The sequence below is a fragment of the Dendrobates tinctorius genome, unplaced genomic scaffold (assembly GCF_039654945.1).
Source record: "Dendrobates tinctorius isolate UK_male_01 unplaced genomic scaffold, ASM3965494v1 ptg000071l, whole genome shotgun sequence".
In the NCBI taxonomy this organism is placed as follows: Eukaryota; Metazoa; Chordata; class Amphibia; order Anura; family Dendrobatidae; genus Dendrobates; species Dendrobates tinctorius.
Genome location: NW_027361739.1, coordinates 20,341,665 through 20,360,785, shown reverse-complemented (window position 1 = coordinate 20,360,785; position 19,121 = coordinate 20,341,665). Strand labels below are relative to the sequence as shown.

At 45.6% G+C, this 19,121-nt stretch overlaps 1 protein-coding gene across 1 annotated transcript in view; it reads right to left on the bottom strand.

Annotated features, from left to right (window-relative positions):
• The window catches only part of LOC141096087 (cadherin-like protein 26), a 128,542-nt gene that overhangs the window by 25,990 nt on the left and 83,431 nt on the right, over positions 1-19,121 (bottom strand). Inside the window, exons 8-12 of the mRNA XM_073582493.1 lie at positions 17,853-18,038; positions 15,644-15,915; positions 14,786-14,928; positions 3,429-3,665; positions 3,001-3,222 (exon numbers count right to left, since the gene is read on the bottom strand). Of these exons, the coding sequence (XP_073438594.1) occupies positions 3,001-3,222; positions 3,429-3,665; positions 14,786-14,928; positions 15,644-15,915; positions 17,853-18,038 (1,060 nt within the window). The remainder of the gene's footprint in view (positions 1-3,000; positions 3,223-3,428; positions 3,666-14,785; positions 14,929-15,643; positions 15,916-17,852; positions 18,039-19,121) is intronic.

Below are 19,121 nucleotides of genomic sequence, written 5' to 3'. Positions count from 1 at the left end.
GTATATTTACCTTCCGGCGTCCCGCGCTGCATTCCCGGGCCTCAGCGTTCCCAGTAATGCCTTGCGAGACCTGTGATGACGTAGTCTCGCGTTGCTATAGCGATCTCGCGAGACCACGTCATTACAGGGCCTTGCCGCAAGGCATTACTGGGAACGCTAGGCCGGGAATGCAGCGCGGGACACCGGAAGGTAAATATACCCCGATTTTTTATTCTTTTTTTTACAGGGGTATGGTACAAAGGGCCTGGAGGACAGTCTCCTCTCCTCCACACCGTGGGTACCAACCGCACATGAGACGCTTAACTTCCCGCATGGTGGGCATAGCCACATGCGGGAAGTAAGCGATTCTCATGCATTCCTATGGGTGCGGAATCGCGGCAATTCTTTGCGATTCCGCACAAAAGAATGAGCATGCTGCGATTTTTTCCGCGATGCGATTCCGCCGCACAGCATGTGCGGAATACCACAGGAATGCATGGGGGGGCGTTCTGTACACGATTTTTAAGCGTTTTCGCGCCGAAAATCGCAGCAAAAACGCTTAAAAATCGCTACGTGTGCACACAGCCTTAATGTGTGCTACTAGGTTGTATTTATGTTGTAATTTATGTGACTTTTTCGACATAAATTAGGATGAATTTGCTGACTGAGTTTTTGATGCTATGTATTTTCGCTGCATCAAAAACGCAGAGTCTTTGGCCACATGCACACATTGAGTATTTGATGAGATTTTTACATCAGTATTTGTAAGCCAAAACCAGGAGAGGAACAATCAGAGGAAAAGTATAATAGAAACACGTCACCACTTCTGGATTTGTCACCCACTCCTGGTTTTGGCTTACAAATACTGAGGTAAAATACTGACCAAATACTGAATGTGTGCACGCAGCTTTATAGAAATCTCATGCCCACTGTGCTTCTTCTTTTACTTCGTGTGAACTGACCTGCGGTAGGCATTTCAAGTCTGCTACATATTAATTTCTCTTGCAGGTACGCTAAGTTTTATGTGCAGATTTTCCCATAGACTTGCATTAGATGTGGAAAATCTGCAGGTAAAAGAAACGCACATGTATACAACAGAAACGCATCAAAAACGCATGTGATCAGTACAGTCATGGCCAAAAGTTTTGAGAATGACACAAATATTAATTTTTACAAAGTCTACTGCTTCATTTTTTCTAATGGCAATTTGCATATACTCCAGAATGTTATAAAGAGTGATCAGCTTAACAGCAATTACTTGCAAAGTCAATATTTGCCTAGAAAATGAACTTTATCCCCCAAAACACATTTCAACATCATTGCAGCCCTGCCTTAAAAGGAAAAGCTAACATCGTTTCCGTGATTGCTCCATTAACACAGGTGTAGGTGTTGATGAGGACAGGGCTGGAGATCAAGCTGTCATGATTAAGTAAGAATGACACCACTGGAAACTTTAAAAGGAGGCTGGTGCTTGGCATCATTGTTTCTCTTTTGTTAACCATGGTTATTTCTAAAGAAACACGTGCAGTCATCATTGCACTGCACAAAAATGGCCTAACAGGGAAGAGTATCGCAGCTAGAAAGATTGCACCTCAGTCAACAATCTATCGCATCATCAAGAACTTCAAGGAGAGAGGTTCCCTTGTTGCCAAAAAGGCTCCAGGGCGCCCAAGAAAGACCAGCAAGCGCCAGGACCGTCTCTTAAAAGTGTTTCAGCTGCAGATCAGGCTACCAGCAGTGCAGAGCTTGCTCAGGAATGGCAGCAGGCAGGTGTGAGTGCATCTGCACGCACTGTGAGGCGGAGAATCTTGGAGCAAGGCCTGGTCTCAAGGAGGGCAGCAAAGAAGTCACTTCTCTCCAGAAAAAACATCATGGACAGACTGATATTCTGCAAGAGGTACAGGGAGTGGACTGCTGAGGACTGGGGTAAAGTCATTTTCTCTGATGAATCCCCTTTTCGATTGTTTGGGACATCTGGAAAACGGCTTATTCGGAGAAGAACAGGTGAGCGCTACCACCAGTCTTGTCTCATGCCAACTGTCAAGCATCCTGAAACCATTCATGTGTGGGGTTGCTTCTCAGCCAAGGGAATGGGCTCTCTCTCAGTCTTGCCTAAAAACACAGCCATGAATAAAGAATGGTACCAGAATGTCCTCCAAGAGCAACTTCTCCCAACCGTCCAAGAGCAGTTTGGCGATCAACAATGCCTTTTTCAACATGATGGAGCACCTTGCCATAAAGCAAAGGTGATAACTAAATGGCTCAGGGAACAAAACAGAGATTTTGGGACCATGGCCTGGAAACTCCCCAGATCTTAATCCCATTGAGAACTTGTGGTCAATCATCAAGAGACGGGTGGACAAACAAAAACCTTCAAATTCAGACAAAATAAAAGCATTGATTTTGCAAGAATGGACTGCTATCAGTCAGGATTTGATCCAGAAGTTGATTGAGAGCATGCCAGGGAGAATTGCTGAGGTCCTGAAGAAGAAGGGTCAACACTGCAAATATTGACTTGCTGCATTAACTCATTCTAACTGTCAATATAACCTTTTGTTACTCATAATATGATTGCAATTATATTTCTGTATGTGATAAAAACATCTGACAAACACACATAAAAACCAGAGGGCAGCAGATCATGAGAAAATATAATATTTGTGTCATTCTCAAAACTTTTGGCCATGAATGTAGATGACTAACAAAAAAGTTGTCAAAGTCAAACACCAATAAGTTTCAAAAACAAAGCAGTATGACGCCAACGAGAGCCAAAAACAGCGTAAAAAATGCAATAAAAACTCAGGTTTAAAAAGAAAAAAACTGCAATGAAAAAAAAAATCAAGTAACCGAATTTAAATAATAGGTGCATGAAAAGCTCAAAGTGGTACATAGTCTTAATAATTTTGTCTGAGCAAGCCCCAATTGACTTCCTATAAAAAAGTGTGTTTACATTGTGGAACATGTGGGGTCGATACGAGCAGCAGGAAAATGAAATAAGCACATAACTAATGATAGGCTTACATAGGAACAAGAGCACAGCACCAATAATGGCCCCAATAGCCCCAGGGCCCATGTTGTGTGAGGCCGGGTCCAACTTCTCACAATTCGCTCCATCTGGACAGCTGCACACCCGTATATTAAGGACTTGTGCGCTGTAAGATCCCTGTCGGTCATAAATGTCCAGGGGGATGGTGTAGTTTCCCTTAGAGAGGCTTTTCCGCATTAGGATTTCAACAGATTTGTCTGCAACAAATAAATAATACCACAAGAAATGAAATAAGAAAACAATATTTGCTCAGAAAACATTGTATCCCTAGACTCATCACCTACAAGTGGCATTATAGTTGTCTTCCTTCTGGAATAGAGCTATTTTATATATTTGGTGGTAAATCACATAAATCCCATTAAATCCAGCACTGTACATACACAAAGCTCAGGACTGGGCTTACCAGAGTTCTGATTGACATCCCAGTCTTCCTTTACACTTTTGGAATGTTCTGCTGGGATTTCAAACTTGAAGGGTCCAGAATATGGATCCAGATCTTTGTCTGTAGCCTCGACAGTAATTGGCATCTTGTTGTCCTTCTCGCATCTCTGTAAGAACGGCATGACCAACTGTGGGGTGTTGTCATTGACGTCAGACAGGTAGAGGAGAACAGTACCCGTTCCAGTTGCTGGAGGGACACCTATATTAGAAATAAAAAGCAGTTGATAGGGTGTCAATCAAAATCCAAGATGACACATAGCTCATCGACAAGTGTGGCAGACCGTTCTTTTCTCATCCAATACAACCGAACAGTCCTATTGGAAGTTTGCTAGTCTGTCCTGTAGTTGCTCCACAGTTTACGTATCACACTACCGTATAACACAGCAAAGCACTATCCGATAAAACATCACATAGCATTCGGCCCAGTGTTATTATATGGGGAAGATCACATCTGTGATTATTTTCTTACACCGATCTGGCATGAGACAATAACAACAAAATACACCCAAAAATATGATAATGTACATAGCTCAAAACTTCATGTTATCAGCTCATAATTGGAAAAAAGAAGTACCATATAAAATCAATATTAATCTTTATTTAATAAACATTGAAATAGAAACCAATTTAATAGACAATACAAATACCAAATCAGAGGCTGCAATTCCATGTAATAGTCTAAGGAGTCCTCAATACATATTTTGCCCTCAAATAAAATCCCATGATATGACCATTTGGTCAGAATGAAAAAATATTTTAAGGTATGAAAAGGGTTCTCCTGCCGCCCCAACGCATGTTTTGTATGGGTCACTTCTTCAGGAGGCGTATGTTGGGGAGGGAGGTTGATACATACAGTTGTGGCCAAAAGTATTGACACCCCTGCAATTCTGTCAGATAATACTCAGTTTCTTCCTGAAAATGATTGCAATCACAAATTCTTTGGTATTATTATCTTCATTTAATTTGTCTTAAATGAAAAAACACAAAAAGATTTGTCCTAAAGCCAAATTGGATATAATTCCACATCAAACATAAAAAAGAGGGTGGACAAAAGTATTGGCACTGTTCGAAAAATCATGTGATGCTTCTCTAATTTGTGTAATTAACAGCACCTGTAACTTACCTGTGGCACCTAACAGGTGTTGGCAATAACTAAATCACACTTGCAGCCAGTTGACATGGATTAAAGTTGACTCAACCTCTGTCCTGTGTCCTTGTGTGTACCACATTGAGCATGGAGAAAAGAAAGAAGGCCAAAGAACTGTCTGAGGACTTGAGAAACCAAATTGTGAGGAAGCATGAGCAATCTCAAGGCTACAAGTCCATCTCCAAAGACCTGAATGTTCCTGTGTCTACCGTGCGCAGTGTCATCAAGAAGTTTAAAGCCCATGGCACTGTGACTAACCTCCCTAGATGTGGGCGGAAAAGAAAAATTGACAAGAGATTTCAACGCAAGATTGTGCAGATGTTGAATAAAGAACCTCGACTAACATCCAAACAAGTTCAAGCTGCCCTGCAGTCCGAGGGTACAACAGTGTCAACCCATACTATCCGTCGACGTCTGAATGAAAAGGGACTGTATGGTAGGAGACCCAGGAAGACCCCACTTCTTACCCCGAGACATAAAAAAGCCAGGCTGGAGTTTGCCAAACTTACCTGAAAAAGCCTAATACGTTTTGGAAGAATGTTCTCTGGTCAGATGAGACAAAAGTAGAGCTTTTTGGGCAAAGGCATCAACATAGAGTTTACAAGAGAAAAAAAGAGGCATTCAAACAAAAGAACAAGGTCCCTACAGTCAAACATGGTGGAGGTTCCCTGATGTTTTGGGGTTGCTTTGCTGCCTCTGGCACTGGACTGCTTGACTGTGTGCATGGCATTATGAAGTCAGAAGACTACCAACAAATTTTGCAGGATAATGTAGGGCCCAGTGTGAGAAAAAGCTGGGTCTCCCTCAGAGGTCATGGGTCTTCCAGCAGGACAATGACCCAAAACACACTTCAAAAAGCACTAGAAAATGGTTTGAGAGAAAGCGCTGGAGACTTCTAAGGTGGCCAGCAATGAGTCCAGACCTGAATTCCATAGAACACCTGTGGAGAGATCTAAAAAAATGGCAGTTTGGAGAAGGCACCCTTCAAATATCAGGGACCTGGAGCAGTTTGCCAAAGAAGAATTGTCTAAAATTCCAGCAGAGCATTGTAAGAAACTCATTGATGGTTACCGGAAGCGGTTGGTTGCAGTTATTTTGGCTAAAGGTTGTGCAACCAAGTATTAGGCTGAGGGTGCCAATACTTTTGTCTGGCCCATTTTTGGAGTTTTGTATGAAATGATCAATGTTTTGCTTTTTGCTTCATTCTCTTTTGTGTTTTTTTCATTTAAAACAAATTAAATGAAGTTAATAATACCAAAGAATTTGTGATTGCAATCATTTTCAGGAAGAAACTGAGTATTATCTGACAGAATTGCAGGGGTGTCAATACTTTTGGCCACAACTGTATATACAGCGGGCTGGGCAATAGGACAATGGTTACAAATATGATATGCTATGATTTTGATTGCCGAGGCAGGCAGTCAATGAGCCGGGGAGATGTCCATGATCGGCGCATGCGTGGTGCATGTCTGAAATCGTACAAGGCTGCTTCCGGTTGAACGCAAGCACAGGTGCGTAGCTAAGCTTGGACATCTCCTCATGCGCTGTCGCTTAGCAACGCGCCTGTGCTTGCGTTCCACCGGACCACAAGCAGAAGCAGCCATGTATGACATCATTCATACACCACGCATGCGCCGATCACGGACATCTTCCTGGCTCTCTGATTGCCTCGGCAATCAAAATCACAGCATATGATATGTGTAACCATTGTCCTATGTTCACGCATACAGGTGGATACCCCTATCCGTGGGTAGTCTTTCTCTGGGTCCAACTCCAGCTCGGTAATCTCTAGTCCTTTTCTGCCGAACAGCAGGTGTATGGCGTGTATACACCCAGACCCACTCAGCTACAAACTTGAGCCAACGGACTTTTCTGTCTTCCTCCAACGTTTTAAACATCTGAAAACGTCCGGATGAAACGTTCACAAGCCCCATTCCCCTGTGGATGCTAAGGTGTCGTCCTGGACTTTTCAATCCGATACAGGCGGTGAAGCTCCTCCATCACTCGATCCTGAAAGCAGGTGCCTTGATCAGAGTGGATCCTTTTGGGCATCCATACACCTAGATGAAATCTCGACAGATGGCCTGTGCCATCACAGCCATCTGGTCCCGGGTCGGAGTCATCACAGAGAACTTAGCGAAATTATCGGTCTTCACAAGACATTGTTCATATCTGAGATGAGCAGGACCCACAGTCAAGTTGATCAGCTTCAACATTGTCGACAGGGCTCTTCCACTGCAGTCTTCAACCGGGGATGATAGACCAGCTTCTGCAACCACTGAAATGTCTTCTACGGACTGAAATGAGCCCCTCTTACATGAGCTTCCATGGCCACCTCATTGATCACTTTTTTGGGAAGCACCACTTGCCAGGTGACGCCCAATTCTTGTACCAACTGCACCTTCCAAAACAGCAAACAGTCTTCTAGTTGAAGCCTCTCCCATTGTCGGAGAATCAGCAGCATTCCCAAGGACAGGGCAACTAGCTCACTCTGGCTGGGGAGTTGTTTTAGGACCACCTATTGTCTCAACTGAGTGAGTTCCCTGTCTTCCTGCTGAAGCAGCACCCTGTCATCTCGAGGTCGTCCCAACAGGTGTTTAACCGACGCCTCTGCAACCTGTTCCCTCGTTGTCGCCAACGTCCTGGCGAGGTTCTGGAACCCAGGGATCTCTTTTACCGCCAACTCTTCATCTCGGTCCCGGCCAGGTGGCTCGTGAGTCACTCTGGACAGGGTGTCGGCATGTGTATTCTCCGCTCCTTTTCTGTATGCGATTTTTGTATCGATATTTTGCAATACGGGCCACCCATCTTTGCTCCAAGGCCCCTTTCGCATTTTCTAGGTGGGCTAGAGGATTGTTGCCAGTGTGTACCAAGAGTGTGGATCCCGACAGGTACTCGGCAAACTTCTCGGTTATCGTCCACACGAACGCCAGTAACTCCAGCTTAAAGAAACTATAGTTGTCTGAGTTTCATTCTGAGTCATGGAGAGATTGGCTCGCATAGCAATTACTCATTCTTTTCCATCCTGTACCTGGGTCAATACAGCCCGTAAACCCTGGAGACTTCCATCAGTGTGAAGAATGAGAGGTTGAGAGAAGTCTGCATAGGCCAGTATGGGTGCTTCATTCAGGGCCATCTTCAGGGCTCGAATGCGTCTTCCTGGTTATTCCCCCACTGGATGGTCTGGTTCTTCGCACCAGATGGCACTCCTTTCAATAACTCCAGTAGTGGATTGACAATGCGAGTGAAGTCTTTCACAAACTGTCAATAGTACCCTATAAGCCCCAGAAAGGCCTGCACATCCTTCATCAATTTCAGAGTGGGACAATCCTGTACTGCCGCTATCTTCTCACGCACCTGTCTTACTCCCTCAGCAGATACAAAATGTCCAAGGTATTCAATTTGCTTGCGGAAAAGGTGGCACGTCTGAAGCTTCACTTTCAGGCCGTGCTTCTGCAGCCGACTCAACACCTGCTCCAGACGCCGGAGATGTTCCTCAAAAGTGGCTGCATAGACAATGAAGTCATCCAGATAAATGAGGGTAGCCTCAACGTTCAGGTCTCCCAAACACCGCTCCATCAGCCGCTGAAAGGTTCCAGGCGCGTTGGTAAGACCGAAGGGCATCTGGTTCAATTCAAATAACCCCATTGGCAGTATGAACGCTGTCTTCAGCCAGTCTTGCTCAGCCATGAGCACTTGCCAATATCCACTGGCCAGATGTAATGACGAAAAGTACTTAGCTTTTCCCAGGGAAGACAACGACTCCTCAATTCTCGGTTGGGGAGGAGTCCCGAATTGTACAGGCATTCAGTTGCCGATATTCAACACAAAAACGCAGGGTTCCATCCTTTTTCCGAACTAGAACGATAGGGGCTGCCCAAGGGCTCTGACTGGCATGTGTGCCAATTCTATTACCTCCTGGTACATTTGCAGTGGGATCTGTCGATAGCTCTCCTGAACCGGTGCGGCATTTCCTGTGGGGATCTCAAGAGTTATGGCTGTGGTGCACCCGAAATCATTGTCATGATGGGCAAAGATATCTCGGTACCGCCTCAGCATAGCTTCCACTTGTTGCACCAGTTGTGATAAAGTCCCGTCAGTTCAGGTGGCATCTGTTCCAGGATCCGGCGCTCTTCTCTAATGATACTGGATGAAGGCTCTGAGGACATGGTGATGGCTACAGTCGAGGGATCTCCTTGTTTCACTGCCAACTGAACGGCCTCTTCCTGCATACCCAGTCCTTGATCCACTTTACTCTTGGATCAGAGGGTGAGATCATCCTCCCCTAGGTTAACAAATCGCACTACATTACCGTCTTGGACGATGGCTAATATCAAAGCAATGAGGAGTCCTGAAGGCTGTTCATCTAGTAGAGTGGGTTCTATCTGAACTTCCACTCCTTCGAGGGGTGTAGAGGCTCGCACGGGCAGAATGTGCACAGTCTGGCCAGGCGGTAAAACGAGCTCGGCAGCAGCCGGAACGACCACCTGCCCCAGGACTTTTCCCTCTCTTGACGTTTCTTGAGCCTGGGCTACCCGTATGAGTTCCTGGAACACCTTTCTTTGGGGGGTGCGGGGGCTCCATTGATTGAGAAAAGCATCTGGCGACTCATTGACTAGGATGATCCCAAATTCCTTCAGCACATTCATCCCTAGCGTCACTGTAGGGCCATTGCCAGGGTCTCCAGCGGTCAACACTACTCCTTTTCGGCCCACATCTTTGCCACACATGGTAATTTGCATCCAGACCACCCCTGCGACCAGGATGGGTAATTGGTTGGCCGCTGTCAACTCCCAGCCACGGAGCCCACTAGTTTAATGGCTGACTGGTCAGTAGCTTACTTCGTCTTGCGCATCCTCGGGCATAATGTCCATTGTCCTCACATCTAAAACAAATCGGAGGTCTCCCTGTTCGGGATTGCCCCATTTCCGAATGGGGTTAGTTCTGCCTCTGGAAGAGTTTGGCCCCTCTAAGGGGGTTCTTCTCAAACCAGAGCACTCTTCTTGCATGTCCTGGATTTCTTTCTGGATTTCTCCAACCTAACCTGGTTCAGCGGTGAGCGAAACGGGTACCTCCCCGCTCTAGACATTCCCTGTCGAGGCTGCCATCCCCTGCTCTTGCGTGCGCGCACGCGCTTCCTCCTCAATTTCTAGAAAAGAAATAAGCAGATTGACTTGCAAGCACTCACGCAGGGCCTGTTTAAGCAGCGCATCCCTGCATCCTGACACTAGCTGGTCTCTCAAAATTACATCAGGGGGCCCCACACCAAAATCATTCCACTTAGCGATCGCAGCGTTGATCTCCTGTAGTGCATTTATGTATTGTGACTCCCCCTCCCTTTAGATGAAGCTAAACAAGCGCATCCGCAATTCACCGATATCCGTGGGGTCCCCATGCATCTCCTCCAAGATCTGTAACATGTTGGTGAAAGTGTTCTGCTCGTGTGGGGGCTGGAATATGACAGAACATCTTGCTTAGGCCTGTTTCACACTTACATTTTTCCTGTGCGTTGGCAGCCGCTAAAATGGCGGATAACGGATCCGTGGGCGATGAAACACCAACGGGAGCCACCGGACCGTTGGTGCGCCAAGATCCGCCGATCTCGGAATTTTAAAGGAAAAAATGAATACCGGCGATGTAGTGGTAGCGGGCAGAGGAGGCAAGATATCGGGCGATGTCACGGTGAGTGGAGGCGAGATCACGGGCGATGTCGTGGTGAGTGGAGGCGAGATCACGGGCGACGTCGCGGTGAGTGGAGGCGAGATCTCGGGCGATGTCGCGGTGAGTGGAAGCGAGATCTCGGGCGATGTCGCGGTGAGATCACGGGCGATGAGGCGAGATCTCGGACGATGTCGCGGTGAGTGGAGGAGAGAGAGAGATTGGATTTAGGGTTAAACATGTTGGAAAAGAGGAAAATACGGATCCGGACAACAAAAAAAGTTGCATTGTCCGTTCGGTGATCTCAGCGGACGCCCAAATTTTGGCGGATCAGCAGAAATACGGATGCAACAGACGATCCTCAGTCAAAATCCGCCGATAATGAAATTCAATGGGGAAAAAAACGGATCTGCCAAGATAAATGACGGATCCGTTTTTTTTTTTGCAAATCGGCGGATTTCGACTGATGGTGACAAACGGATGTGTGAAACAGGCCTTAACAGTCTACGACCATCACAGCAATTTCCGCCTTGCATAGCGGAGGTCATGGGGTGCATCCTTAGCATGCCTTTAACCCGCTCGGACCAGTCCCATAACAGTTAATTGCTCCCTGTAAACTTTGGGAGATTGCTGAGCATGGCCCCCAGCGGTAAGCTGACCCTTGGGACCCCACAGCCGCTTGGTCTGCCACCTCTGTGCTTGTGGACTGCATCCTGCCGACTGTGCCAAGTGTTGGCAGGTTGCAGGATGCAATGAAAGACAGGGGGCAGAGCAAGGGTTAACAAGATGTAACACTTTAATAGAACAAGGTATTCACTCATCGCAGGGAGGTTAATGGTTAAAGGAGAGATAATAGGTATAACAAATGTAAAGAAATAGCAGTCCAATGAACTTTTTGTGTCCTGTATGCTCCTCTGCAGCAGATGATCCTGCAGGGGGGTGTAGAACCGGCAGCGGCCAGGGATATATCCCCAGATGGGGTCGTTTAAACGATGGTCCGTCTTCTGACGGCAGCGGTCAGTCTCCGGTACCTTCCGCTGAGCCCCTTGTCCAGTGATGGCAAACCTTTTAGAGACCGAGTGCCCAAACTGCAAACTAAAACCCACTTATTTTTTTGCAAAGTGCCAACATGGCAATTTAACTGGAATACTGAGGTTTTAGATTAGAAAAACAACTCCTACATTAGCGTGCTATAGCAAAGAGCTTGTAAGCCCTGCACTCCAAGCCTAAGATACTAGCCACCGATTGCAGTGGAGGTCTGTTCTTGAGAATGAGGGGGATTTTTATTCAAAAGTAAAATTGCCACTTTGTTTTTTACAACCTCTTTGCAATTGTAACCCTTTATCATGATGAGAACAAACCTTTTAAGCATGGAATGTGAAACTAAATACACAGAGGGCCAATATTAAAGCTTTGACAAAGTCGCAGGCCAATCTTGATATTTATTAAAAAAAATTCTACAATTGAGGAAGTTTTTGTTTATCAAATAAAACTATGAACTTTTGGAATTATAGTGGAATTATATAATGTTATGTAACAGCAGTAAAAAGCATATGGCCCAATGGCCAGATATAAATATGTAAAGGATACATAAACACAGTATTCCTGCATACACAGTATGATGACCCTACTTTATCCCCCTTCCTCAATTCCCCCAACAAAGAATGATGACCCCATTACAGTGTGATTCTCCAAAGGTAATCCACACACAGATCTCCATACAGTATAATGTGCACAAAAATGGCCCCACATGATGCTGCATACAGTGTAATGGCCCCACATGATGCTGCATACAGTCTAATGGCCCAACATGATGCTCCAAATTGTAAAATGGCCTCATAAAAAAAATAAATACTCACCTTTGCTCGTTCCAACACTGATCTGATCTCTTCATATATCAGTACTACCTGTGGGCACGCGCACCATCTTGGCAATAGCACCACCGCCACTCTCCTCTCCTGATGGGAGAGTTAGGAGCAGAGGAGAGTGGCCGTGGCGCCGGCGCTAGTAATGAGGGAGATTACGAGCAGGCTGAGGAAAGTGGTGGCAGCGCTAGTTTTGAGGAGATGTCACGCGTGCCCATCGGGAGGGCTCTGCGTGCCCCCTCTGGCACGCGTGCCATAGGTTGGCCACCACTGCCCTAGTCCATAAGCACATGCGGCCGAAGCAAACAAGGTCGCGACACTCCCAGAGTCATACGCATACGGCCGGGAAGCAAGAGGCAGGGAAGGCCGCAAGAGTCTGTCCGGTACTCGGCCATCTCTCTTCTGCATGTGCGCGGCACTCACAGTCACTGAGCGTACGGCACCCCTGTTTCTGGTAGCTACTGAGCGCACAGCACTTCTCGCTGTAGCGGTCCCGCTGGAGGCGGCGGGGACCAACCAACGCAGCCTGACGTGGCGCTGGTATTCAGTGAACGGAGCATGCTGCCCACCTGACACTGACCTTGATGAAAACACATTCTTGTGTCGATACGCATGGGTCCCAGGTCCCATGTAACCCAGTTGTGTGAGTGTAGGAGGAGGAGTCCCCGCTGTGTGCCCGGGCCGGAACCAACTGGAAGACAGAGGGTTCTAGAAAGGTTGGGGGTGGAGCCAGTATAAAAGGGGCTGAGGATGCCAGCAGAGGTCAGTCGACGGAGCAGGAGAGAAGGAGCATGGAAGCTATAGAGCGCCAGAGAGCCAGAGCAGGAAGAGGAGAGCAGTGACTGGAGAGACTGAAGGGAGACTCACTGCAGACAGAAGGGAGACGGCACCGAGCCGTCCATCAGAGAGACACCGACCGTCCAACCACGCTCCTAGTGGCCGCCACCGCTCCACTCCAGCCTGCGGCTGCAGCCTGTCCGCTGCCGCCCGCCGCTTCACTCCAGCCCGTGACTGCGGCCTACGCAGCTCAGCTACGGCCTGCGGCTTCAGCCTGTTCGCCGCCACCTGCGGCCGCTGTTGCCCGTCCCCAGCTTGTGGCTGCGGCCTACACCTTCCGGTCCCCGGGCAACGCCGTTCCGCGTACGCCTGGAGGTGCAACGCAGAGGAACTCTTCAGGGGCCTGTTGTGCCCCCACATTGCCTGGGCGTAGGATCACCCGAAGTCTCCGCCAGATCCTCGTCGGCTGGGCCCAGCGGCTGAAACGCCGAAGCATCACCGACCACCACTCTGCCGAATGTCAGAGAGGATAAGTGACACATTGTAGTTAATACTCAGGACCCGTAGTCGGCCATACCGCGGCCCCATAGTGACCGGTCTTTACCGGGTTAGTCGCGTTCGTGTTACCAGTGTATTCTTATTTTGATCACTGCGAGGTTAACTGCTTTAGTGTCCCTTGGTTTGGGTATATATGTAAACAGCATGCATACAGTTATTTACTGATGTGTAGTTACACACACTTCTATAAATTGGGACTCTAATATAGTCAGAAAGCATTTGCACTTTTTCAAGCACACCTATTGTCTGGGGATATAGGACTCTTTCAAGTATTATACTTTATATGATCATGACCCGTTACTCGTCTCATGTCTGCTTTTGGTTCAGACTTTTTAATTGATTTTAATTAAGTGCTTGTTTGTAGTGTCTGCTGAAATTAAATAAACTTACGTATTTTTTTTTTGTATTATATTGATTGGTGGTGATCCCTGTGATTGGTGCATATACTTTTTCTTGTGTGTTTCTGAGCGCACAGCACTTCTCGCTGCAGCGGTCCCGCTGGAGGTGGCGGGGACCAAACAACGCAGCCTGTCGTGGCGCCGGTATTCAGTGAACGGAGCACACTGCCCACCTGGCTGCACGCTGCTGCTGGTTTGCACCAAACTCCCTGTGGTTGTGCGCACTTTGCTTTTTAAGCTGCCCCTCCTACCCGGGTCATGAGGTTTGTCCAGATCCTCATTCCTTCCCCCAGGCAAAAAGGGAGGCAGCCTCAATGGTTCCGGCCCCAACTCAGTACAAGTACCCGCGGCCTGGTCTTCCTTCTTACACATGAACCATAGCTAGGGTGACCATTCACACAGGTGAGACGAAACTGGCGATTCCAGAAGGATTGGCTATCTTTTATTTAGGGGATTCCAACTCTCCACCAACAGATGATGCCAGGGTAAAGAAGGTTAGGACATGCTGAGTTTCAGGGAAGAAAAGTCACCACCATTTATGCTACCTCCCACTCTCGTTTGAAAACATATGCACGCTCAGCCAAGTCGAGGGCACATGCGTATGGAGAAATTAGATTGAACAGTTGACCACTCAAAGTGATTGAATATGAGAAATCAACTACCAGGGTGGACCACCATCGGTAAGTGATGATGGCACTGACGATGTTAGAATTAAACATGTGCATAATATCTGCTGATTGTGCATGCGCCCAGCAGCTAAGTGCAGACATGACGCCGCTCAGAAGCGAGCCACACTGGACAACAGTAATCAATAGAACAAAGTAATGGAAAGCTGTACTATATTTATATACATGACTATTTATGCAATAATGAAAAAAAGAAATTGCACAGACCCCACCATAGGGGGCATCCTCACCATCATCTACAGCATTCACAATCACTTTGTACAAGGTCTGGTTAACGTAAGGAGATTCTCTGTCCAGCTCTTGAGTTGTTGTAAGAACTCCCGTATTTTCATCTATGGTCATCCACCCAGCAGGATCCTCAGCGATTCTATACCTGTCAATCAAAACAGATCACTGAATTTATTGATCCACAGTAGTCACCTGGTAGAGTGTAGACTAATGCAACCCCCAGTGCTGGGTCACTAGACAAGAAGCTTTGCTGAGTATCTGTCCTGTCTACCTGCCTTTTGCTAATCCTATTATCTACCACTATCGACAATTCTTTAACCTCTCCTTAAAACTGACGATGAGCTCTAGTGATTTTAATCTATCTTAATTCCTCGGAGAGGTGGCCATTTTTTATTTTTGTGTATTTGTTTTTTTTTCCCCCTTCTTGCCTATCAAGAGTTATAACTTATTTTATTTTTCAATCTACACAGCTATATAGTTTTGTATGATTACCATATAATGTACTACAAAATGTGGTTAAAAAAATTCTCAGCTTTTCAGTGAAGTCCAATGAAAAAAAATAAAGCACTGTATTTATGGCAATACTAAATTTGAATTGTTTTTATTTTTTCTTCCTTGCTTTACTATTTAAAAAAAGAAAGACATTTAAAATTCTGTTTTTTGGGCAAGATACAGTTCTTATTGGGGTCCGTACGACTTTTCTGATTTACAACAGAAAAAAAAAACCTTTCCGCTCGTGTCAGGTTAAATCTCGATAAAATATTTCTGTATTGTTTCTTCTGAAAAAAGATCATATACTAAAAAGAACTGGATGTTATAAGGTAGCAGCAATCATCAGAATAATGGCAGACTGTAGATACCTGATTTTATTTGGCACTTTATCCGGATCGGTTGCGTTAAATGTTCCCAGGACGCTGCCCGGCTTCAGACCTTCTTTTTCTCTGATTGGTTTACTTATAGGAAAGAAAATGGGAGCATCGTTGGAGTCTATTACTTTAATACTGACGTTTACGCTGCTTCGGACTACTGTTTTGTCGATCTCGAGTTTGCCATTTTTACACGAGTAGAAAGGTTCGTCGTTCTCTACCGATATGACGACAATATTTGTGGCCGTTCCTTCAAAATCCAGAGGCTGAAAAGCAGACAAAAAGTTGTGAAAGTTCAGGCTGTAATTTCTCATTAAATATTACCGCGGTGAAGAATTGTACTATAGGGGAATATGGAAATGCAGCAGATTAATGGTAAATATAAGTCTACATGTGCGAGGATTTCGGTGAGCCTCAATCACATGAATAAGAAAGTTGTAGAAGTTTCTGCCACATGTGACTATACTAAAAGGCTGGAATGACATGTAATTTTTAGAGTGAAAGTCAGGAGTGGGTTCAAAAAGAATGGGAAATATTCAAGGGACACGGTTAGCATTTGTTTGCTATGTAATCTGAGAGTAGCATGATGTAGGGGCTGTGACCCTGATTCCAGAGATGTTTTACTTGATGTTTCGCATGCTGTAGTCTTGAAACAAAGACATATTTCTGCTGTAGATCTAGCAGTGCCCAGAATGCGGAGCCTTGTATAACCCCGTCCACACCACTGATTATACAGTATACACAGAAAGCTGACAAAGGGCCTGTCACACTAAGCGATATCGCTAGCAATATCGCTATAATGTCACTGGTTTCTGTGACGTTATAGCGATATCGCTGTGTCTGATACTTACCTCCGACCGCTCCCTCCTGGACCGTTTCTCGTCGTCAGCTTCCTGCTGTGACGACGAGCGCCGCGTGGACGCGGGCGGGAGGATGTCAGGATCGCCTCGTCTGACAGGTAAGTAGCAACCCCCGATCCCTGCGATGTCGCTGGTGAGATCTGCCTGTGTGGCAGCTCACTAGCGACCACTTAGCGATGTACCAGCGATCCTGACCGCGTCATATCGCTGGTCGGGATCGCTGGTACATCGCTAAGTATGATAGTACCTTAATGATTGAAAACTGCTAATCATTAGTGGGGGCGAGGTTACACAGAGCACCAGGACTATATGGCAGGAGATGCATAGTCCTGCAGTGATAATCTCCTGCTAATAAAACATTGATTTTATTGAAACAGCAACACACAACCCAGTAAGTGGCACATCACTCGAAAGAGGGTTCAGCCCCTACATCATTCTGCTCTCAGATTACATAGCAAAAACTTGTTGACAGAGTACCTTGAAGCAAGAACACTTCTCCTTCCCATTGGATCCACTTTGGCTTTTGATCAAAATACTATATGTGTATTTCTAGCCATGAGGAAGAACAAAAAAAAAAATCTATCACAGTTGTTTGGTCTTTCCCTGATAAGTCACCCAAAATCCATGTCTTGTCTATAATGAAGGCAAAAGAGCAACAACTTGTAACAGGGTCTCATCAACCAAGATATCATTTTCAAATGTGGCAAAGTGATGTTAGCATCGGGACCCATGTCCAACTGCTATCTCTAACTCGAGCAGAAAATGTTCTCCTTCCCTGGGCCAAGATCATTTAGCTAAAGTTTATGTAAAAGTATACAAACAAATTTAAAAGTTAATAAATGAAAATGTTTATTCGCATCTTTATAAGTTATTACCCCGATAACTTGGTGATTCGTGAGGGGCCAACCAACCAATAGAACAGGGCTTTAAGAGATGGGGAGAGTGGAAGAAATGGTGAATGGACATTTGCTCCACTGTTCTATTCATTCTCTATAAGACTGCCAGAGTATAGTGCTCAGCTTTTTGCAGCAATCCCATAGAGAATTCATGTAGCAGTGGTGTACATATCCGGCCACTGCTCCATTCAGATGGGGGGGGGTCTGCTGAGCTCTGTTTTGTGGACCCTACTGATCCGATGGATAGGTGATAACTTCTAAAGATGGGAATAATCTTTTACAGTTGCCTAATCCTTCTCAACCCTGACATTATCTGTCAGGGATCAGTTAGGAGGATCTTATATAGTGTAGATGGCAGGCCGCTTACCAAAATTATCAGGTTTTGTTGACTGTAACCCAAGATGTATGGCGGTCTTTACTAGAAATAGAGACCCTGCAGATCCTTACCGATACAATACTGAGAATTCCTTCATTGGTTTCTGGATCTGTTGTCAGGTTGTAATTTTGATTCTCATTTCCAGATAAGATCTTATACTTTGCTCTCCAAGCCGGTGTCTTTGGTGTATCCTTGTCTTCTACTTTTACCCGAAAGACATCATTTTTGACTAACCCTTCCGGAACTGAGAGTTCAAACTGAAAACAAAGATGGGACACATATGGAGACTGCAGCTCTAATATTTATTTACAGAGGTCAAAATATTCATTTCAGATTAATTTCTTTAAATATCTTAAAAAAATAAATAACTCTTCCATAATCTCTGCTTGGCAGCTTGATGGGAAATTTTTAAATTTTAGCATGTCCTATCAAGAGATTTGGTTTTAATCAAATTTAATAGCAAAAGAAGCTGGAAATGGATTAAAATGTGGCAGAATTTACAACACAACCAGTAGCCTTCTCCATTGAGTTTTCACAATGAGTTTTTGGCGAGTTTTCAACCCTGCATATTTTTGCTGTGCAAATAAAAACGCAGCATCTTACAGTTCCAGCAAAGTGGATGGGAGTTCTAGAAATCTCATGTCCAATGTGCTTTTTTTTTTTAAACTCAACGCAAACTAATCTAGAGTGAGTCCATGCAATATTGTAGACCTGTCTGAAATTTATCCAAGCAGCTCATCAAAATCGACATTGCAAGTCTATAGGTCTGAAAAAAAATAAAGTCAGATCGCACTCAGATGCTATCCATTTTTCATACGATTGTTAGGATAAGCTGGGGAAACATTTTTCCCTCATCAGAGAAAGGGTGCAGTCAGACAGCCGTATAACACGGACGACAATTACATCGCAATTCTAGGACTGGCCATTGGCTGTCTTGATCAGAGTGTGACAGCGTGTATTTCTATGGAGCTGTCTCACAAGTCAGGAGAGCCGACAGCCAGTCCGAGGATTAGGCCGGGGTCACACTTGCAAGTGTGATGCGAGAAACTCGCGCAAGTCTCTCGCATCAACACCTGCCACTGCCGCCGGCACTCAGACTGGAGTGTGCGGCTGCATGTATTTCTATGCAGCTGCATACTCCAGTCCCGAGTGCCGGCGGCAGTGCCGGGTATTGATGCGCGAGTTTCTCGCATTGTACTCGCAAGTGTGACCCCAACGATGAGATCCTTGTGCGAGTAATGAGGTCGTCTGACTACACCCAAACGCTGAGGAAGCTCTGATGATACTCAAATGAAAATTGCTTATGAAACTTGGTCTGTTTTTCTTGTATGCAAAATAAA